Genomic DNA, 22849 nt, shown 5'->3' on the forward strand with positions numbered 1-22849 from the left:
CAGCCTTCAACATCACAGGTGATTCAATCAAAGTAATTTGCCAGGGGCCGCCAGCTTCAGCCGAGCTAAAGCTGGCGCCTAGGCCTATTAACCCGAGCCCATGCCTTCATGTATCACTGCATAGTACAGAATGGCAGCACATACTGTGTGTAGACATTTTTCTACACACGTGGTCAGCCAAGAGTAAAAGCCTCTGCATCAGAAAGCAAGAATCTCCTATAGCAAGTAGAAGTGGTGATAAGGGAAGAGGCCAGAGTTGTTTAAGGCTCCCAAAGTCCTTATGGTCTAAAGGCTAAGATCCTAAAAGTGCTAGTTTAGTACTGGAAATCTGAAAACTCAATGGTTTTTCCATACTGAGACCCTTCCTTTAGCAGGATATAGCCTGGGCCCATCTCTTCCTCTGCCTATCCTTGTAGGACATGCTCACTCCAAGCTCTGGAATAGGTCTGTCTTTGGAAACCACTCAAACTAAGATGTCACTGACTGCCAGAGCATGGACCCCATTTCCAATGAGAAAACTTGTCCTGCTCTCCCCACCCAGCCCTGCCCTTCCACCATGTTATGCAAGTCTTCGGTTTCCAGACAATTCATGGCACTTTCCTTCTCCCTAACAGTTCCAGGCCTAGGTGAGGTGTGGTTGACAAGATGATCCCATTCCTCCTTTACACAAGCCCTCCCACACCCACAGGCACTTCCTGCTTCTGCCAAAACAAACTTTATTGCACCAAAAAGGAAAACAAAAAAACAAAAAAACTTCATTTATATACAGTCAGATATAAAGACATCTCTTTGACTCCTGTGCATATATTTCCTCAACTCAAGATTAGGGCATAAAAGTCAGGCTGCTATGCCAGACATGCTCTGCCCTATGGCAGGGCCAAGGAGAGGATTGTCACTTGAAAGTGGGAACATTTAAATGGATGACAGACAACACTGGACCCACAGACCAAGAGCATTCTTCCAAGCCCTGGAGTAGCTCGAGGAATGGAAGAGGGAAATTGGAAGCAGGGTCCCTTTTCGATCTTCATGTGAAGAGACCCAGCCTCTTCAAGGGTATCCAAGATAAACTTCCGTTCCCCAAGCCCACCAATCCCTGTCCAGTTCCTTTGCTTCCTGCCCTCCCAAATAGGACATTCTCCTTTGTGCCCAGCCCCCCTTTGCACAGATCCTCCAAGGGGAGTCCCATGATCCACAAGGCAGAGACCTTCATAGCAGAGGGCAGGGGAGGTACACACTATCCTCTCCCTTATGCATGGCTGGACACTGACTGAGGCCCTGCATCACAAGAATCGCCAATACCCACTGGGAGCCATAACAATAAATCTGGAAGTACGGGGAGAACATATCAAAAAGGGGAAGGATGGATTCCCTTGATGCCCAGGATTACAGGGCACCTAAAGCACATTTTTTTTTCTGAGCCAACCAGCTAAAGGATCACTGCAGCTAAATACAGATAGAGAAGCAACATAGCCAGGCAAATACCCATCAGAGCCAGTGACAAGAGCAGCTGGGGGCACGGGGGAGGCAGAAGGAAGAGAAAGAAGGGGAGGAGCCTCCAGAGTCCCAGCCCCAACCCCCTCTGCCATTGGCTACCCTTGCTCCCCACAAATCCCTGGGGTTGAAGTGAGGAGGACTACAGGCTGGGGTGAAAATACACAAGGACAGCCCAACAAAATACAACAAGGACTAGCATCAGTCTCCCCCTTACTCCACCCCCAAGAGAAATACCCTTATTGTGACTAGTATTTATGAAAATCTGTAAGAGACTATTCTATGTAGTGGCTCTAATCCCATATACACAGCAGCTGCCTGTGTTGGGAACTTTTCAAATCAGTGATTGCGGGAACAAACAGTATTTTCAGCTTCTTACGGTGCCATGCAGGCTTTACCAAGACCTTGATTAAGTCCCAGTCACATTTACCTTCTGTCTTACATCTAGAAAAGGGTGAGGAAAGGGGGGAGGGGAGAAAGGTGCTCAGGTGCTAGGTAAAGCTTACTGATCAGCAGCCTAGACTCCACCACTGTTCCTTCTCTTTGGTCTGTCTAGAACAGTGACTATAAATTAGGAAAAACAAAATTATGCTGGCCTGTGGGAAATAATGGGGGAAGGAAGGCAGGGAGGAAAAGGGCATTGGGAAGCCCTGCTTCAAGACTGAAGACAGACAAATAGACAACCACCCAGACTGCTTAAGTGTCACAGACAGCCCCCACCCCAAGCTCCCTTCCAGGTATCCCCATAAATCATTTGGGCACACTCCCTCTTGGAATTGCAATTTCCGTCTTCCACTTATCCCTAAGGAGCTGGCCCTGTGGAGAGGTGTGTTGGTTGTTTTGTTTTTGCCAAAGGCCTTCGCTCTAGGTGCTCCTGTAAAGGTACCTTGGCCCCTGATATGGGATGAATGGATGAACGAAGCCCCAGATGCTCCAGTGCCAAGGAGGTCAGACCGGGAACAGGCCCCCACTCCCACACCCTGGGATCCGAGCTTGCTTGGTTCTTGCCATCTTGCAGGATGACTTCGAGTCTGGAGGGAGATACACAGTGCCTCTCCATCCCTGGGGTGGGGGGAAGGGATTCTGCTGGGACTCTTGAGTGGGGGAAAGGGGAGATGGGAGCAGGGTCTAAACCCTCAGGCTCCCATGAAGGTCTGTCTCTGTCCCAGATGAGCTGCTATCAGAGTCCATTTCTGCATTCTCATTATGGAGCCTCTCCAGCACTTTCTGACGTATCAGTCCCAGGCGCATCAAGAGGGACTGGTAGTCAAAGTGGCCCCGCTTCTCTCCAAAAGGGTCCTGTGGGGAAAGGAGACAAGGGGATGGAAGATTCAAGTCTGGGTGGCTGATCCTAGAGAAAGCAGCTTCAGGCCCATGTGAAATGAAAGCTTAACTTCTGAGCCATGGGAGCAGGAAGGCCTAACAGCACAGGCAGTCCCTAACAGCACAGGCAGTCCCAAACAGCAGGCAAAATAACCTTTGCTTAAAAATATGACACCTGGGCCAGGTGCGGTGGCTCACGCCTGTAATCCCAGCACTTTGGGCGGCCGAGGCGGGCGGATCACCTGAGGTTGGGAGTTTGAGACCAGCCTGACCAACATGGTGAAACCCTGTCTCTACTAAAAATGCAAAATTAGCCGGGCGTCGTGGCGCATGCCTGTAATCCCAGCTACTCGGGAGGCTGAGGCAGGAGAATCACTTGAACCCGGGAGGCGGAGGTTGCAGTGAGGCGGAGGTTGCAGTCAGCTGAGATTGAGATCGCGCCATTACACTCCAGCCTGGGCAACAAGAGTAAAACTCGGTCTCAAAAAAAAAAAAAAAAAAAAAAAAGACACTCTTAACCGCCCCAAATAGGTGTAGCTTGGGCTAGAGTGAAAATGTATTGGTATTCCTCAAAAGCAAACCAATATCCGGAAGAAGGGACAGTAAGGGTGAGATAGATAGGGATGAGAAATTCAAGACCAGAATTATAATTGTTAAGTATGCCTATGTTTTTAATTAACCTCATAAAAACCACAGAAGGTAAAAGTTGCCCTTTATTCTCTGTACTCAAAAATGGTAATCTGCTTTTCTAAGGTCAGAAGCAGGTCTAGAATTCAAGAGTTCTGACTTTCAGATAAGCACCTGTACTCCTCCCCAGGGACTCGTCACTCCATTCCCATCCAGGTTTCTGGGCATTGCTCCAGGGCCACCCAGCCTCGATCTTAGTCCTTCTCGTTCTAGATCAAAGATCCCTAAACGTTGTACAGAAAGGTTTAATTGTCCCCAAAGTCTCAAAAACAACTAGTTGAGTGGATGGTATAAAAAAGAGTTTAAAATACTATATAGGGACTCAGGCAGCAAAGCAGTGCAACAGCCCCCAAAAGGTACACAACTTTCCCTCTCACAGTGTTTGCTTCTCTCACAGAAACTCTTTCCATACTTCTGCCCACACATTACCCTCATCCTGAGTGGGATGGCAGTGGATGCTAGTCACTGTCACTGGGACTACAGCCTGCACTTCTCGTTCATGAGAGTTAACTCCCTCAAGACTGAGCTCCACATTTACTACTATGGAGCTGTCAATTCTGCAAATCTTGTTTCTTTCATCCGTGGCTCCAGCTCCTCTAATTCTCCTCCTGCCCAGATGCTGTACTCCTTCCCATCCCTCATCACCAGTTGTTTTTCCTTTACACACTGATATTGCTAATGCTGTTGGATACCAGCAATTAGAATTCCTGATGGGGAACAAACTAGGACATATGTCATTGATACACTCTCAAAAAGGGTTTAGGAGACAACTTAGCCCTGAGCCAGCCCCGCCCTTTGTGCTTAAATGAGACAGGTGGGTGGAAAGTCCTTGAAGGAAGGAAGGAAGGGAAAACTACCATTTATAAGTAGCACTGGAGGGCATAAGTCATCTCCTCCTACTGCTGTTGGTGTTGGGGTGGGTGAACAGACATAGTACGAGAGCTGGAGAGAGCCTTAAGAAATCTTAGTCAATTATCCAAGTCACCCATTTCTTTTTTTTTCTTTTTTTTTTTTTTTGAGGCGGAGTCTGGCTCCATCGCCAAGGCTGGAGTGCAATGTGATCTCGGGTCACTGCAACCTTCGCCTCCCCGGTCAAGCAAAATTCTTGTACCTCAGCCTCCTAAGTAGCTGGGACTACAGGCATGCACCACCACATCTGGCTAATTTTTGTATTTTTAGTAGAGGCAGGATTTCACTGTGTTGGCCAGGCTGGTCTCAAACTCCTGACCTCAAGTGATCTGTCTGCCTCGGCCTACCAAAGTACTGGGATTACAGGCATGAGCCATTGCACCAGGCCCCACGAGTATCCCATTTCTAAGCAAGACCACCAGTAAGATGATCCAAACACACAAGAACTGATTCTCCAGGACAGGAGAATTCTCATCCTCTTACCAACCAGGTGGTTTACATTAGTCTATCTATAATTTGTGTTGGTCTTTTTTTTTTTTTTTTGAGACAGAATCTTGTTCTGTTGCCCAGGCTGGAGTGCAGTAGTGCAATCTCAGTTTACTGCAACCTCTGCCTCCCAGGTTCAAGCATTTCTCATCCCTCAGCTTCCCAAGTAGCTGAGATTACGGGCATGAGCCATCAAGCCTGGCTAATTTTTGTATTTTTAGTAGAGATGGGGTTTCACCATGTTGGCCAGGCTGGTCTTGGACTCCTGGCCTCAAGAGATCTGTCCACCTCTGCCTCCCAAAGTGCTGGGATTATAGGCATAAGCCACCGCACCTGGCTGTCTATCTACAATTTGGTCAATGATAGCCTTCTTCCTTAAAACAAGCCTAAATTTTGAGTTCTTATGGGAAGCAAAAGCACACTTTTCCCAGTAGAGGCAAAGAATGAACAATGGTTATCATCTTTGAATAGGAATCTTTCAACATGTGACACTATAGGTATGTTGTTTCTCTAAGCTGCTGTTTCTGTGATCACCCCTCAGGGCTGGGAACAGAATTCGAATAGAGGATTCATATAATCCCTAAGATTCTGGGAGGGCTGAACGCATCTTAGCTTGAAAACACTATGGGCTGGGTGCAGTGGCTCACACCTGTAATAATCTCAGCCTCCCAGTTTGGAGGCTAAAGGAGGAGGATCACCTGAACCCAGGAGTTGCCTGGGCAATAGAGTGGGACCCTATCTCTACAACCAAACAAAACAAAACAGGGCCTGTAATCCCAGCACTTTGGGAGGCCGAGGGAGGTAGATCACTTGAGGTGAGGAGTTCAAGACTAGCCTGGCCAACATGGTGAAACCCTGTCTCTACTAAAAACACAAAAAATTAGCTGGGCATGATGGCGTATGCCTGTAATCCCAACTACGTGGGAGGCTGAAGTTGCAGTGAGCTGAGATTGCTCTAGCCTGAGCAACAGAGCAAGACTGTCTCAAAAAACAAAACAAAACAAAACAAAACAAAAACTAGCTGTGGTGGTGCATACCTGTAAGTCCCAGCTTAGGAGGCTGAGGTGGGAGGACTGCTTGAGCCTGGGAGTTTGGGGTTGCAGTGAGCTGTGACCCAGCTACTGCACTCCAGCCTGAGTAACAGAGTGAGAACCTGCCTTAAAAAAAAAAAAAAAAAAGAGGCTACTGACCAAGGAAAGTAAAGAGTTCCCTATGACTTCATGAAAATCAGTCTCCTCTCTGGCTCTCAGTCCCTCAAATGATATAGGTTGCTTTTAGCTGTGACATTCTTTTTTTTTTTGAGACCGAGTTTCGCTCTTGTTGCCCAGACTGGAGTGCACTCAGCTCACTGCAACCTCGGCCTCCCAGGTTCAAGCGATTCTCCTGCCTCAGCCTCCCAAGTAGCTGGGATTACAGGCACATGCTACCACGCTGAGCCAATTTTTTGTGTTTTTAGTAGAGGCGGGGTTTCATCATGTCGGCCAGGCTGGTCTCACACTCCCGACCTCAGGTGATCTGCCCACCTCAGCCTCCCAAAGTGCTGGGATTACAGGCGTGAGCCACCGCGCCTGGCTATTTTTTTTTTTTTTTTTTTTTGAGACAGAGTCTCGGTCTGTTGCCCAGGCTGGAGTGCAGTGGCACATTCTCGGCTCACTGCAACTTCTGCCTCCTGGGTTCAAGTGATTCTCCTGCCTCAGCCTCCTGAGTAGATGGGACTACAGGTACACGCCACGATGCCCGGCTAATTTTTTGTACTTTTAGTAGAGACGGGGTTTCACCATGTTAGCCAGGATGGTCTCGATTTCCTGACCTCGTGATCCGCCCGCCTTGGCCTCCCAAAGTGCTGGGATTACAGGCATGAGCCACTGAACCCAGCCTTAGCTGTGTCATTCTATGACAGCTGTGGATGCCACGCTTGTGGGGGGGCTCTTACATGGCCAGCTGTAGGGCTTCTGCAATTAGTAGCAGGGGTTCTATTACCTGCATAGTTTGGCCTTGAAGGTGCAGGCGATCTTTGCAGGCCACCTCATAGAAGTCATAATACTCCAGAAAGGACTTCTCCATCACCCCTCTGGAAAACAAGCAGAAAAGTGTAAGTGAGAAACCCAGGGGTACAGGTCACCCCTTCCTTACCTAACCTTTTTTTTTTTTCAGATGGAGTCTTGCTCTGTAGCCCATGGTGGAGTGCAGTGGTGCAACCTCAGCTCACTGTGACCTCTGCCTCCCGGATTCATGCAATTCTCCTGCCTCAGCCTCCTGAGAAGCTGGGATTACAGGCATATGCCACCACGCCTGGCTAATTTTTGTTTTTAGTAGAGACGGGGTTTCACCATGTTGCCCAGGCTGGTCAGGAACTCCTGACCTCAACTGATCTGCCTGCGTGGGCCTCCCAAAGTGCTAGGACTACAGGCGCAAGCCACCACACCTGGCCTCTTTACCTAACCTTAATGCCAAATTAAATACCTACCATTCCCAAGTCCAGATCTGTTTTCTACAAAGATCTTTTCATTTTATTTATTTTTTATTTTTTTGAGACTGAGTCTCACTCTTTTGCCCAGGCTGGAATGCAGTGGCGCAATCTCGGCTCACTGCAACCTCCGCCTCCCGGGTTCAAGTGATTCTCATGCTTCAGCCTCCCGAGTAGCTGGGATTACAGGTGCGTGCCACCACACCCGGGTAATTTTTGTATTTTTAGTAAAGATGTGGTTTCACCATGTTGGTCAGGCTGGTCTTGAACTCCTGACCTGGTGATCTGCCTTCCTTGGCCTCCCAAAGTGCTGGGATTACAGGTGTAAGCCACCACGCCCTGCCTCTAGAACGATCTTTAAATGGAAAATGGAAAAAGGAACACCTAACTGCCCGTGGTTGACTTCCCCTACACATCGGGAATTATGAGTGTGACTGTAATATTCACCATTAGTTTTCTTTTTGAGGCAGGGTCTTGCTCTGTTACCCAGGCTGGAGTGCAGTGGTGTCATCACAGCTCACTGCAGCCTCAACCTCTTAGGCTCAAGCAATTCTCCCACCTCAGCCTCCTGACTGGCTGTGACTGCAGGAGCATGCCATCACACCTGGCTAATTTTAAAATTTCTGTAGAGATGGGGTCTCCCTATGTTGCCCAGGCTGGTCTCGAACTCTTGGGCTCAAGTGATCCTCCCGCCTCAGCCTCCCAAACTACTAGGATTACAGGCGTGAGCCACCACCAAGTCAATACTCACCATTTGAATCCCAACTTCAACTCATGACTTGCTCCACCTCCATTGTTTTTCATCAGCCATCCCTAATCCCAAACCTTACTCAAAATTCTCCTAGAAGTTTATTTATTTAACCCTGACGTTGCTCATCCAGTTTTGGCACTTAAAAATAACTTCAGCACTAAGAAATGAGTCTTATTATGAAGTACTCTACACATTTGGCTGGAAAAAAGTACGTCCAAGCCTTCATCAAACTGGAAGCTCCCTGAGGGTGTGGACTGCCTCTCCCAAAGGCATGGCATTCTCCAACAGAGTAGCTCTCTGAACTTCCTCTTGGGTAACCCTCAGCCACTTGTTCTTTAAAAGCAGGAACCACATCTTTCCTTATCTCCCTCTGGTACCCTACACTGTACTCTGCCCCAAAGGTGCCAACTACCCAAATGCCCGAAAGGAATACCAAGCAAGCCCTCTTGACACATACCGTAGGGGTTCAGGACAGGGACACTTTCCTTCCATCATGTCACAGACTGCAACTCTGATGGTCTCGTGCCGGATACATTCATTATAGTTTTTGCTGTCTCCTGGATGTCTCTCCTATAATGTAACAGATGCCAGAGTATCCCAAAAATTGAGCAAAAAGAAAACCAATGGGAAGGGACTTCAAGATTAGTATGGGGTATGTCAGCCAGTCACACAACCTAAAAAGATACCTTTCCCACTGTATGGCAGATCCATGAAGAGCAACCACACCTTTATTTTTGACACCATTCACCCCCACCACCCTCCAAATATACCAACAGGTTACAGGTCATTTGGCCTATAACCAGCAAACTAGATCCATCATATTTTCCTGAATGTGAAGTGAAAGGTCTATCAGGTAAAGATTATGTGGGAAATAACCAAACATAAGAATGATGGTAGGGTTGCTAAGCCTGGTGGCATAAACTAATAGTCCCAGCTACTCAGGAAGCCAAGGTGTGAGGATCACTTGAGCCCAGGAGTTTGGGTTCAGCCTAGACAACAAAGTAAGTTCCTGTTTTTTCAGTTTTTCTTTTTGGAGACAGGGTCTTTGCTGTTGCCCAGGCTGGAGTGCAGCGGCACCATCACAGCTAACTGCAGCCTTGACTTCCTGGGCTCTAGCAATCCTCGAACTCCTGGGCTCTAGCGATCCTCCCACCTCAGCCTCCTGAGTAGCTGGGACTAAAGACATTCGTCACCATGGTGGGCCCCGAGTTTTTATTTTTTATGATTTATTTGTTTTTTTGAGTTTTGCTCGTCACCCAGGCTGCAGTGCAATGGCACGATCTCAGCTCACTGCAACCTCCGCCTCCTGGGTTCAAGCGATTCTCTTGTCTCAAGCCTTCCAAGTAGCTGGGATTACAGGCGCCTGTCACCACACCCAGCTAGTTTTTGTATTTTTTAGTAGAGACAGAGTTTCACCACGTTGGCCAGGCTGGTCCTGAACGCCTGACCTCAGGTAATCCACCTGCCTCAGCCTTCCAAAGCGCTGGGATTACAGGCATGAGCCACCGCACCCCGCTTGTCTTTTATTTAAAAAATTTTTAAGAGGCAGGCTCTTGCTTTGTCATCCAGGCTGGAGAGTGGTGGCATGATCAGAGGTTACTGCTGCCTCGAATTCCTGGGCTCAAGCGATGCTCCTCTCCTCAGCTTCCCGAGTAGCTGGGACTCAAGGCACATGTCACAATGCCCAGCTTTTTTTTTTTTTAATTTTTTCGGTAGAGACAAGGTCTCACTACATTGCCCAGGCTGGGAAACACTTGTCTCTTTAGGGGGAGAAAAAAAAAAAGACAGAAAGAATGATGGTGGGACAAAAAGTTATAAATGAAGTGAAGAGTCTCAGTGTAGAAAACCTTCAGGCATCAACAAGTAAAGGATGCTTCCTGGTTAACCCCTTTACCTGTTATATGTCTCTAGGGTCCCACCATCATTGAACCAATTATTATAAATCAGAAGTAGGGCTGGGCCCGATGGCTCATGCCTGTACTCCCGACACTTTGGGAAGCCGATGCAGGCGGATCGCTTGAGTTCAGGAGTTCAGGATCAGCATTGGCAACATGGTGAGATCCCATCTCTACAAAAAATACAAAAATTAGCTGGGCATTGGTGGTGTGCACCTGTCGTCCCAGCTACTCAGAAGGCTGAGGTGAGAGGATGGCTAGAGCCCAGGAGTTCGAGGCTTCAGTGAGCTATGACTGTGCCACTGTACTCCAGCCTGGGTGACAAAGCAAGACTTTGTCTCAAAGAAATAGTACAATTAGAAATAAATCTATCAGAAGCTTCGAAAGATAAACTTCAACTTTGGTCTAGAAAGCCAATATAAACAGGGTCTCACTATGGTGTGAATAGAAGGGGAGTATGGCCTCCACTCCTTTAATTTTTCCTGTGCTCTTCTCCTCTTACCACCAACCCCAGTCAATTAGAGCCCTGGCCTCTGATAAAAGTAGCCGATGGGCCAGGCGCGGTAGCTCACACCTGTAATCCCAACACTTTGGGAGGCCGAGGCAGGTGGATCATGAGGTCAGGAGTTGGAGACCAGCCTGGCCAAAACAGTGAAACCCCGTCTCTACTAAAAATACAAAAATCAGCTGGGCGTGGTGGTGTGTGCCTGTAAATAAATAAATAAAAAATAAATAAATAAAATAAAAACAACTGCGAGTCATTATAGAAGTAAAAAATAAAAAGCACAAGGCTGGGCATGGTGGCTCACACCTGTAATCCCAGCACTTTGGGAGGCTGACGTGGGCAGACTGCTTGAGGGCAGATGTTCAAGACAAGCCTGGCCAACATGGCGAAACCCCATCTCTACTACAAATACAAAAATTAGCCAGGCGTCATGGTGTGTGCCTGTAATCCCAGCTACTTGGGAGGCTGAGGTACTAGAATCGCTTGAACCTGGGAGGCAGAGGTTGCAGTGAGCTGAGATCACACCACTGCACTCCAGCCTGGGTGACAGAGTGACAGTCTGCCTCCAAAAAAAAAAAAAAGACAAGACCTAAAAATCAGCTCCTGCTAATGAGGTCTATTTCAATTAGACTCTCCTCCTGAAATGAATGTTTGGAGAAAGGATGGGTTAGGAAATAATTTTTGTTAACTTTTGAGGCCAGACTCTGTGGCTCACACCTGTGATCCTACCACTTTGTGAGGCCGAGGCAGGCTGATCACCTAAGGTCAGGAGTTCGAGACCAGCCTGGCCAACATGGTGAAACGCCACCTCTACTAAAAATACAAAAATTAGCCAGGCGTGGTGGTGTGCGCCTGTAGTCCCAGCTACTCAGGAGGCTGAGGCAGGAGAATTGCTTGACCCTGGGAGGTGGAGGCTGCAGTGAGCCGAGATCACACCACTGCACTCCAGCCTGAGCGATGGAGTGAGACTCTGTATCAAAAAAATTTTTTATTTTTCATTTTTGAAAGGTATTTTATTATCCTTTGTTCAGGTCTATAGAGGAATAATCAAAGTTGGTGTCATATGTAGTAGTTTAAAAATAAATTAAGCTGGCCAGGCATGGTTGCTCACGCCTGTAATCCCAGCACTTTCAGAAGCCAAGGTGAGTGGATCACCTGAGGTCAGAAATTCGAAACCAGCCTGGCCAAGATGGTGAAACCCCTTCTCTACTAAAAATACAAAAAATTAGCCAGGTGTGGTGGTGCGTGCCTGTAATCCCAGCTACTCGGAAGGCTGAGGCAGAAGAATCACTTGAACCTGGGAGGCAGAAGTTGCTGTGAGCCGAGATTGTGCCATTACACTCCAGCCTGGGTAACAACAGTGAAACTCTGTCTCAAAAAATAAATTAATTAATTAAGCTGTTCTAATCACCTATCCGGAATCATTTTCTTTTGGGACTATCACTGGAACTTTTTCCCGTGCTCATGAGTAATTCAGGAAGGCACATCGGAAGAGTGGGAGAAGTTGGGCTCCAATGTAAGTCTGGGGCCCTATCCTGATCTGTGTGTCTTTGTGAAAGTTAATTAACCTCTCTGAAGCAACATTATTTCACTTGAAAATGGGAATAACAATATTTAACCTCACATAGTATGAAGGTTAAACAAGAAATTATATATAAAAACTTGGTAGTGTCCAGCACAGAGCATGCTCTTGGAAAAATGTGAGTTTTCTCCACCTTCTCGTTAGCACTGTTAACTCAAAAAGTCTTGCCCGGGACTCCTAATGACTAGCTCCTTTGATTCTGCAGGTAACAGTCCTTCATAACCCCAGAAGAACAGCTGGCTGGGTAGTAGTCCCTACAGAGCAACTTTAGGGGATGCTGAGAATACAGGCGCATAGAACCCACTGGATGCCACAACCCCCAAAGCAGGTCAGAATTAATTTCCAAATGAGTCCATTGACTTCCATGCTATAAAGGAATCCAAGTCACATACTTATTGTAACTCTCACAAATAAAAAAATTCATTATTATTATTATTTTTTTAAGATGGTGTCTCGCTCTGTCGCTCAGGCTGGAATGCAATGGCCCAATCTTGGCTCACTGTAAGCTCCACCACCCGGGTTCACGCCATTCTCCTGTCTCAGCCTCTGAGTAGCTGGGACTACAGGCGCCTGCCACCACACCCAGCTAATTTTTTGTATTTTTAGTACAGACTGAGTTTCACTGTGTTAGCCAGGATGATCTCAAACTTCTGACCTTGTGATCTGCCCGCCTCGGCCTCCCAACGTGCTGGGATTACAGGTGTGAGCCACCGCGCCCGGCCATTATTATTTTTTGGGGGGTGGGGGGACGGAGTTTCGCTCTTTACCCAGGCTGGAGTGTAATGGCGTGATCTCAGCTCACTGCAACCTCTGCCTCCAGGGTTCAAGTGATCACGCCCAGCTAATTTCTTGTATTTTTAGTAGAGATGGGGTTTTACCAGGTTGGCCAGGCTGGTCTCAAACTCCTGACCTCAGGTGATCCACCTGCCTGCCTCAGCCTCCCAAAGTGCTGGGATTACAGGTGTGAGCCACAGTGGTCGGCAAAAAATTTCATTACTAAAAAACACGTGTCAATTCCCTTTTTTTTCCCTATACCAACAAATGTAGTACATGGGGCTGTGCTAGGTCCAAAACAAAACAAAACAAAACCAAACCTCCCAAGCAGATCTCTTAAAACACTATTCTGGCTGGGCGCGGTGGCTCACGCCTGTAATCCCAGCACTCTGGGAGGCCGAGGCAGGCGGATCACCAGGTCAGGAGCTGGAGACCAGCCTGGCCAATATGGTGAAACCCCATCTCTACTAAAAATATAAAAATTAGCCAGGCATGGTGGTACACGCCTGTAGTCCCAGCTACTTGGGAGGCTGAGACAGAATGGCTTGAACCCCGGAGGCGGAGGTTGCAGTGAGCTGAGATTGCACCACCGCACTCCAGCCTAGGTGACAGGTGACAGAGCAAGACTCTGTCTCCAAAAAAAAAAAAAAAAAAAAAAAAACCAACCAACCAAACAAACAAAAACAATAGTCTACACCCCAGAGCCAGGCCCATCTGGCCTTACCTGTTCAAAGCCAGGCTCATTGTGATAGGGGTTCTCAGTCATCAGGGACTGGATAGAGATGAGCACTGAGGAGATGCTCTGGGCTGGGCTCCAGGCAGGTCCAGTCCACGTACTGTAAACACATCAGAAGGAATGGAGGGTGAGGCAGAGAAAGAATAGGGAACAAGTACCCTGGGGCCCGGCAACACCACCATAAGTGACTCACCATAAGTTTCTCTTTCACTATTAATACTCTGGAATTTCCCAGCCTCTGTCTCATGCTCATGTTCTGATTTCACCAGAAATCAGTCAATTGCCTAATCCTCAAATCAAGGGGGGGCAAAAGAACAGGTAATAGCAAGCTATGTAACTTTGAAGGGATTTTCTTTGTACTAGAAACAGTTACGACAATCAAAACAAAAGAAATTAGGTAAGCAATTAGCTCCAAAGTTGTCTAAATGTTAATCTCCGTGGATCTCAAAGAGCTCGTTTATGGGTGGTGATGGAGTTAGTGAGGGGAGAGAGAAGTTGAGCATAAAGGGACACAGGTGACTGAAGCCATCTGGTTAGAGGCCATGTGGTGGGGCTATTGGGGATCCAGTTCTGTATCAAACCCCCAAGGAGTGTCAAATTCTCTTAAGACTACACAACTCTGCCAAAGAACAGGAAGAGAATAAGGGGTGCTTCCAGACAGTGGAAGGTCTGAAAATAATATATGGAAAACGTCAAATACCAAAATTGCTCCTCTCTTTCATAAACCCAACCAAGTATTAGGGGGAGGGGACAGCTTGGATGTTAATGACATTTATTTTTAGCTCAATTAATTGAAGAGATGGCACCGGAGCTGGAAGCCGAACACAACCTAAGCCAGGACTGGCTTGTTCAAGTTGACTGCCCGCTTCTGTTTCCCTGCTGTACTTGAGGAAAGCCCAAGTCAGTAATGCCTAATAGTAACTTCACTGGGGACCGCTCTTAAGTGCCTCTCTCTTTTCAGCTTTGCTCCCCCAGGAACTCTAGACCTACTGCTCTCTGAAGCTTTACAACAGAGGCAACTCTCGTTAAATTTCTTTTGTCAGTAAGTCAGCCCAACATTGTTTTCTAGGTAAAGAGGGAAAAAAAACATGGCTGATAAAGCTAATACAGTCAACTAGGAACACCTAAGAATTTTCTTTTCTTTCTTTTTTGAGACGAAGTCTCCCTCTGTCACCCAGGCTGGAGTGCAGTGGCGTGATCTTGGATCACTGCAACCTCTGCCTCCCAGGTTCAAGCAATTCTCGTGCCTCAGCCTCCCGAGTAGCTGGGACTAGAGAGGCATGCGCCACCATGCCTGGCTAATTTTTGTATTTTTAGTAGAGACGGGGTTTCGTCAGGCTAGGCTGGTCTCGAACTCCTGACCTCAGGTGATCCACCCGCCTCGGCCTCCCAAAGTGCTGGGATTACAGGTGTGAGCCACCGCACCCGGCTGAAATTTTCTACTCTGTGATTCTTTATGGCAAATTCTCAATTTCAGGGCAGCTTCTCCTTTTCTACCTAACACACTTCTACTACTTTTACCCCACTGTCCTGTGGCTGGTATCTCAAAAGAGTTTTATATTGACCCAATGAGGGAGAGCCTACTTTGAGACACGCTTTCGCGAACAAATTTCATACAGAAGCAACGACTAAATTTCTTTATCATCATGGGTTTTAGCCTACCAGCAAAGACAATTAATTAAGTACCCTAACGAGATGAAGTACTTCTTTAAGGACAACCTCCTTTAAAGGACTTCTTCACTGCCAAAATCACAGCAGAACATATCCCTGGGTCTGAGCAAGTTCTAGAAAAATGAATCATGTCTCTAAGTTTATTTCAAATGCTGCCCTTCCCTCACACAAACCTGGAAACATGTTGGATAGCAGGAAAACAGAATAATCAGTTTGGGGGTACTTTCTCAACTTCAACCTGCACGTGTTCTCTGTCCCAGAGAAGTTCAGACCACTATAAAAACACCAATCCAAAATATGCTAGAAGACGTCCACATTGAGTTTTCAGCCCCCAAAGGCAACTAAAATGGGAACTCTATGAAGCAAAACCTCAGAAGCATCCAGAAAGAAGATGCACTAGAAACTCATTTCATATCTAATGTGATTTCCAATCTCAGACATTTGTCATTATTAAAATATTATAATCAGGTCAGGCATGGAGGCTCATGCCTGTAACCCCAGTGCTTTGGGAGCCACAAGAGGACGACTGCTTGAGGACAAGAATTCAAGACCAGCCTGGGCAGCACAGTGAGACACCTGCCTCTACCAACAAAACAAAACAAAAATGAAACCATAATCATCACCACCACCACCGCCGCCACTGCCTTCAAAGCAACTTATTGCAAGACTCAAATTAAGACACCCCAAATCTTGAATGGCACAGACCTACAGCCTTTCTCAACCTGTTCAGGAGAGAAAATAAGCCCTTAACACCCCCAAGAGAGTGGTTCTGAAACTGCAGTATGCACCACAATCATCTGGAGAGCTTGTAAAAAACAGATTTCTGGGCCGGGCACGGTGGCTCATGCCTGTAATCCCAGCACTTTGGGAGGCCAAGGTGAGTGGATGATGAGGTCAAGAGATCGAGACCATCCTGGCCAACATGGTGAAACTCCGTCTCTACTAAAGATACAAAAATTAGCTAGGTGTGGTGGTGCACGCCTGTAGCCCCAGCTACTTGGGAGACTGAGGCAGGACAATCGCTTGAATCTGGGAGGCAGAGGTTGCAGTGAGCCAAGATCGTGCCACTGCACTCCAGCCTGGCGACAGAGCAAGACTCCGTCTCAAAACAAACAAAAAACAACAACCAAAAAAACTAGATTTTTGGCCCCAACCCCAGAGTTTCTTTTGTAGGTCTAAGATAGGGCCCCAGAAAGTGCTTGGCTACAAGTTCCCAGATGCTCAGGGCCACACTCTTAAGAGAACCACTTCTCAAAGGTTTCCACTGTAATAAATTAACTTCTCCCCTCTGCATCTAGAATGATACTAGTCACATACCATCCTGAGGAGATTTGAGAAGAGTCACTCAATCATTTTCTGTGTTCTGTAGTTCAGATGAGGGACTCCGGTTGATAAAGGCTGACCTAGAGTAATTATCTGCTAACAACCGACTTGGCTACTTAAAAGTCTCCTCTTACCCTAGAATACTCAAGCAGACTTTCCCATTGCGGTAGAAGTTGGGGTTAAACCTCACTGTGTTATTGCCCGTTGTCATCAGTTTGACCCGAGGTGGGTGGATGGGATAGTCGGGCGGACACCGAAACACGAACAGGAAGAAACCCCCTTCATAAGGAGTGTCAAATGGGCCTGTGATCAATGCATGAATCTGCAAAATAAAACCCCATCTCAAAATTGTGAGGTGACGACCCACCCCAAGCCCTCCTGGCTACCCTCCACCTACTACCCACACCAGAAGCAGAGCCCACAATCTGGTACACGTTCTATATCCTCACCATGCAGAAGGAACATCCTGTATTCACTCATACTAATACGTAGGTTTGGAATTTTAAGAAATCTCATTACAGTGGAATGACATCTTACTCAGGGGTTACTTCTAAAGTTAGAGCCCAAGGCGAAAACTGAATCTAGTCAAAATCACTCGAGTATCCCCTAAAACTCTCTTAAAGCATTTTTTTGTGTGTGTGTGTGTGCAGACCTCCCTGATCAGTGTTACATATAATGGATAAAACACCACTGTGGAAAAATATAATATGCTTATCTATAAAATATAACCCTAGCGTTTTTAATTTTGAGAAATCGACACAGATTTTGACTGAATATATGTTTGGATTTGCCCAGGCCAAACATGCATATGATGCAACCCCACCCTACATTTATGTGGCACGAAGGGAAAGTATGATGAAAGGAGACGAGGAAAGAGATTGGAGGCCACAGCCCAGTGCCAGTAACAGAGCAGGGTTAGGGGGTGTGATGGATGCCTAGGACATCTGCTTGCTTCCTCTGCAGAGGATCAAACCTATTGTGGAGGATGTGGCTCAGGCAGCACATCATGACTGAAAATGGGGAAGACTCAGGGTCCACTCAGAGCCATTAGATCAGTCCCAGAACTTTCCCCAATACTGTTTAAAAAAAAAAAAAAAAAAATCAGCCACCCTGAAAATGACACTAAATTCTCTTCCCCCTCAAGCCATAATTCTTCAACAGGATTTCCCTCCCTGAAGGGAGGAAAACCTGAACTGACTCAGTTATATTTCTTCTTCCACAAAGGCTCCTAGACATTTAGGCTGCTAGGCATTTGAACAGCAAAAGGAAAAGGACGTGGCAATCCAATGCCTAAGTCTATAGTTCCCACCTTGCCCTCCTGGCAAGACCCTACGTCATATTCTGGCTCTCAGTCATTTGGAATAGTAAACTCAACTGGTCTCAACATGGCATCAACTCTGGGACCCCAGGTACTAGGCCATTAACACTGGTACTTGACTGAGGACAAGATGTCCTAGGAAAAACATTTCTAACTACATAAAAAAATAAATAAATATGAAGGGAAATCTATTCAAAACAACAAAAAAAGATACACCAACAATACAAAATCTGAATTTTTACTGTAAGAAATTTACTGTAAGAAAACTATGTGTTTCACTTAAACAGCATTAGGTTTAGGAAATATGATTTCTTTCTAACATCCGTTTAAGTGCAACTGCACTTCTGTGGGTAGAGCATTCAGTGACAGAGAAACCTAGGTATCTATGCCAGAGAAATGTGACATTATGTATTAAGCTTTCTCTCTGAGCAGAGGACAAGAGAGGTATAGTCTTTGGGGTGGAAGGGATACTTAAACGCAACCAGTAAGGACAGGATCCTGAGCAAAGTCCTTTAACCACAAACACTTCAGTCAAGCTTGCCCTATTCCCAACCTTCCCTACATCTGATTTATAGTACCATAGCATAGTTAATGTCAAGAGTAACGGGATGGGGGAAGAGGTGGGTAGTACAATGGATAGGGTGACCATATAATTTATTATCCAAACAGGAGCACTTTTGAGAGTGAAAGAATGCCCTATAAATAGTCAAGCTGCGACAACAGACATGAACTGGGATTTTCCAAGCCAATCAGTACCTATGGGGTACACTAATAACAGACACCTCTTCAAAGCGCTGCTCCACCTCACTATGTGACCTTGGACAAGCTACTTACTCTCCTGGGGTCTTGATTTCTTCATCTGTGTAATCAGAGAGGTGAGCTGAATAATCTCTTTTAGGCTTTTGCAACCTTATGGCCCCCATTTCCCAAAACCCCCCAACCCCCATCAAGTTACATACCTTAGTCATGTCAACAGTATCAGGTACAACGAACATTCCTGGAGGAGGCTCCTTATAAATGGACATGATATCCCTGTATAACACCAAGAGGAGGTGGGGGAAGGAGTGAGGAAGGGGGGGAAAGGGGGAATCCCTTGAGCAGGACAGTTGTTATTACCTCAATGAGGCCAGGGTTTGAGAAAGTGGTGCTTGGTACCGCAAGTGTTTGTACTGTCTTGTTGGCTGAGAAATCTCAGCTGAGTACTTGTCAGGCAGGCAGAGAGCAAATTATTATCAAAAGGGCATTGTTTCCTCAGGGGGAGGGGAGGGAGAGGGGAAAAAAAAATCAGAGATCCCAATGGCATCAAATGTCAGCCTGGAAAAGCCACTTTCCACTTACTCTCACTTCCTCCCACATGGCAATTCATTCACTCCCCACCTCCATGATTCCCAGGTACTACGACTGAATGCTAAATGAAGATTTTTTAGTAACTGGAAAGGCATCATCAACTCCACTAAAAAACTAATTCTATAAACTATACAGTGGACCTTTATTGGTAAGGGGATTGTATGAAGCAAGCCAGCCAGCAGGGAGTAAGACTATCACGGTGGTCTTCTTGCCCAGGGGTGTCTCAGGGTAGAGATCTCTTCAGGCTGGGGAGGGACCCTCAGAAATTGCTAAGAATCTCCCATCTGGAAGATGACATGTGGACTTCCATAGGAGATAAGATTTCTGACTCATATCTCACCAACTGGAATGGATCAGTTGAGAGCAAGGGGCTAAAGAACATTCTAGGTGGCAAAAAGTCTAGGGACTTGCTAGGGTGGGTAGGGACATAAAAATGGCAAATAGGCGACAGAGCAGAGGAAAGCATTGGCCAAACTCAAAGGTATGTCAGAATTGGATGACTGAAATGGCTGAAGGAGGAAAAGAGTTGAGTGCTGAGTTTCAGTTAGAGGTGGCAATCCCTCCACAGTTGACCTCCTGTGTCAGGCACTGTGCCAGGTACTTTACACACATTGTATTAATTTTTATTACAACCTTGAAAAGTAGACACAGAGACATCTGAAAGGACGTGGAACATGGGGAATAAGAACTAAACGAAGATGCTTGTGATGGGGGCATGGGGAGAAGTCAAACAGGTTTCAGGATTAATAGCAGCTAAAGAGCACTGCCCTTTTCTTATGCGATAGGTACTATTCTATGTGCTTCTGGAAAACATCATCTACTAAATGATAGGATCTAAGATCAGTCACCCAAGAAATAAGCACAGAAAGGACTTAGGCCTTTGTTCCTATATTTGATGAGTATATTTGCTTCATAAAAGTAAAACAGACGACCCGGGGAGGGTGGGGGGTGGGGGGGAGGGAAATTACAAGAAAGAAGCTCCTGAGTGGGATATTACAATCCAGAGTGGCACTGGGGAAGTGGGGGGAGGTAGCCTGTGTTTCTGGAAGAGGCGTAAGTGTGGACAGCTTTGGGACACTGGAAAAGGGGTTCAAGGAAAGATTGGGGCGAGGGAAGCGATCTAGACCTGGGGAAAAGACTGTGTGGAGGGAATCTGAGAAAAACGGAGGATAAAAAGAAAGGCTGGCTCGAGTCAGACGCAAGGCAAAGGAAGCTGAGTTCGTCTGTGTTAGGAACGGGGCTCCAGAGGAGAAGAGAGGGGACCGATGGGTGGGGCCTGCGGGCAGCATCTAGCAAGGTTGGGGTGGGGAAGGGGAAATAGGGGCGGCGCCGAAGGCGGGAGGGGGCGTTACTGAAGCGCGAAAGGGTCAGGTTTCCACCCGGAGGTGGGAGGTGTGGGGGAGGGTGGCCGGAATGGAGACGGAGGGCTCACGGGAGGTTGTCGAGGGGCGGGGTCGGATCTGGGCACACGAGGCGGGGGTTGGTGCTTGCGGGTCTGAGGGTGGGGGGAGAAGGGAGTTGGATCCCGACGCCCGGAGCTGGCAAGATTTGGGCCGTGGAGGTGGGCCGCCGCGAGGGCAGCGCAGTGGGTGGGGGGTGAGTTGTAGTGGGAGAGGGTGGGGGGCGGGGAAGGTCGAGCCCCGGAGCTCGGGGCTGGGGGAGGAAAAACCCCGGCTCACCGCTTGATCCGGAGTAGACACTGCGGCGCGGTGCGCTCGCCGTCCCAGTCGGAGCTGAGCGTGGGGTCCCAGTGGCTAAGCAGCGCGGCCCCGTGGGCAGCGGCTGAGGGCGGGAGCCCGGGCAGCGGAGCCAGGCCGCTCCCCGGGCCCCCGGCCCCGCCCGCTGCCGCCGCCGCCGCCCACACATCCGGCAGGAAAGGCGGCCCGAACCCGCCGCCGCTGCCGCTAACGCCAACAACACCAGCAACGCTGCTCGCCCCGGGGCCCGCCGCCCCGGCGCCCGCCGTTGCCGCCTCCTCAGTCGGACTCTCCGCCATCGCTGCTTCGCTTCCGGGACTACTCGGCAGCACGTCCGCCGACCAGAGCGGCCGCTGCTCCCGCCCGCTCCCGCACCACCGAGAACCGGGCCAGAGTGTCCCCACCCTCCGCTTCCACAGCCCGGACGGTGCTGGCTCCGCCCACCCCCGCCCCAACCAGCGAGAGGCGCTCTGCAAGAGCGTCCACCTACGGTCCTCCAGGACGGGAGGGGTGGGAACTAGCAGGCCGCGATGGTTCTGGGCTCGTGTGGGTCCTGCGCTGTGCGGAAGGAGCGGAGAGCCCAATTCAAGTGTTGAAAGGGGAGAAGAGAGGGGGGAGTGGGGGAGGAAGGGCCATATCATTCCCGTTAACGGCGGCGACCCTCAGACGTCTCCATGGTTAGGATTGGGGATCCAGCATCCTCATGGGAAGCTCAGTAGAGAAGTTGACTCGCTTTGGGCCCCTTCTCTCGGAAAGGCTCTGCGATTGATCCCTCCTGCACACTTGTGCACCTAGGGCAGGGTACCATTGCCCTTGCCTGCAACAGGACCAAGAGAGAACTCAACTTGGAATGAAAAGCTACCTCTTTTAGAGTTTATTCAACATATATTTATGAAGGGCCTACTAAATGCCAGTCACTGTTGCTAGTTGTTGCCGTGGGGATAATGAAACAGAACTAGAGAAGCTTGGTGAAGGGAAGAAAAATCAGGCCTCCTGACTCCAAGCTTAGTACTTTTTCTTCCCACAAATCTTGGAATATACAGGAATCGAGGGACTGTGAGTGTTCTTTGGGTCTTTCCTAAAATGTTTAAAGTGAAAAATAATCTGCCAGGCTCGGTGGCTCACGCCTGTAATCCCAGCACTTTGGGAGGCCGAGGTGGGCGAATCACGAGGTCAGGAGTTCGAGACCAGCCTAACATGGTGAAACCCCGCCTCTATTAAAAATGCAAAAATTAGCCGGGCGTGGTGGCGTGCACCTGTAGTCCCAGCTACTCAGGAGGCTTAGGCAGGAGGATCACTTGAACCCGGGAGGCGGAGGTTGCAGTGAGTTGAGATCACGCCACTGCACTCCAGCCTGGGCGACAGAGCCAGACTCCGTCTCAAAAAAAAAAAAAAAAAAAAAAAAAATCCTATGGACTAAGAATGACAGGAGCCTTCCTAAAAAACTTTTTTTCCTTGCCGGGCGCGGTGGCTCATGCCTGTAATCCCAGCACTTTGGGAGGCTGAGGCGGGCGGATCACTAGGTCAGGAGATCAAGACCATCCTGGCTAACACGGTGAAACCCCGTCTCTACTAAAAATACAAAAAATTAGCCGGGCGTGGTGGCGGGCGCCTGTAGTCCCCAGCTACTCGGAAGGCTGAGGCAGGAGAATGGCGTGAACCCGGGAGGCAGAGCTTGCAGTGAGCGGAGATCGTGCCACTGCACTCCAGCCTGGGCGACAGAGCAAGACTCTGTCTCAAAACAAAAACAAAAACTTTTTTCCCTAGCAAAAATATAGGATCAATATTAACTGGAAACCAGTGGGGCCAGATGTATTTCAGACTTTGGAATGACACACCAAGCAAGGAGTGGGGCAGCGCCGGGTAACCAAACCTATTGACATTTCT

General features: G+C 48.0%; 1 protein-coding gene across 1 annotated transcript; it reads right to left on the reverse strand.

The window, feature by feature from the left end:
• Window positions 1-699: 699 nt before the first annotated feature.
• UBE2Z (ubiquitin conjugating enzyme E2 Z) lies at window positions 700-22591 on the reverse strand. Its single transcript, XM_034941508.3, has 7 exons — window positions 20945-22591; window positions 18878-18950; window positions 16735-16922; window positions 13595-13706; window positions 8572-8684; window positions 6877-6967; window positions 700-2790 (listed from the first exon to the last, which is right to left on the reverse strand). The coding sequence occupies exons 1-7, from the start codon at window positions 21601-21603 to the stop codon at window positions 2620-2622; spliced, it is 1407 nt and encodes a 468-aa protein (XP_034797399.2). The 5' UTR covers window positions 21604-22591; the 3' UTR covers window positions 700-2619.
• Between the last annotated feature and the right edge of the window lie 258 nt (window positions 22592-22849).

This window comes from Pan paniscus, chromosome 19, assembly GCF_029289425.2.
Source record: "Pan paniscus chromosome 19, NHGRI_mPanPan1-v2.0_pri, whole genome shotgun sequence".
Lineage (NCBI taxonomy): Eukaryota > Metazoa > Chordata > Mammalia > Primates > Hominidae > Pan > Pan paniscus.

Bases quoted from the DNA above. Each gene is read 5' to 3' on its own strand.
- UBE2Z (XM_034941508.3), bottom strand. From the start codon at position 21,603: ATGATATGGCCCTTCCTCCCCCACTCCCCCCTCTCTTCTCCCCTTTCA. The intron at 8,685-13,594 runs GTAAGGCCAGAT...GTTACATTATAG, and splicing joins ATGAGCCTGGCTTTGAACAG to GAGAGACATCCAGGAGACAG. The intron at 6,968-8,571 runs GTATGTGTCAAG...CTTGTTTTCCAG, and splicing joins CCCTGTCCTGAACCCCTACG to AGGGGTGATGGAGAAGTCCT.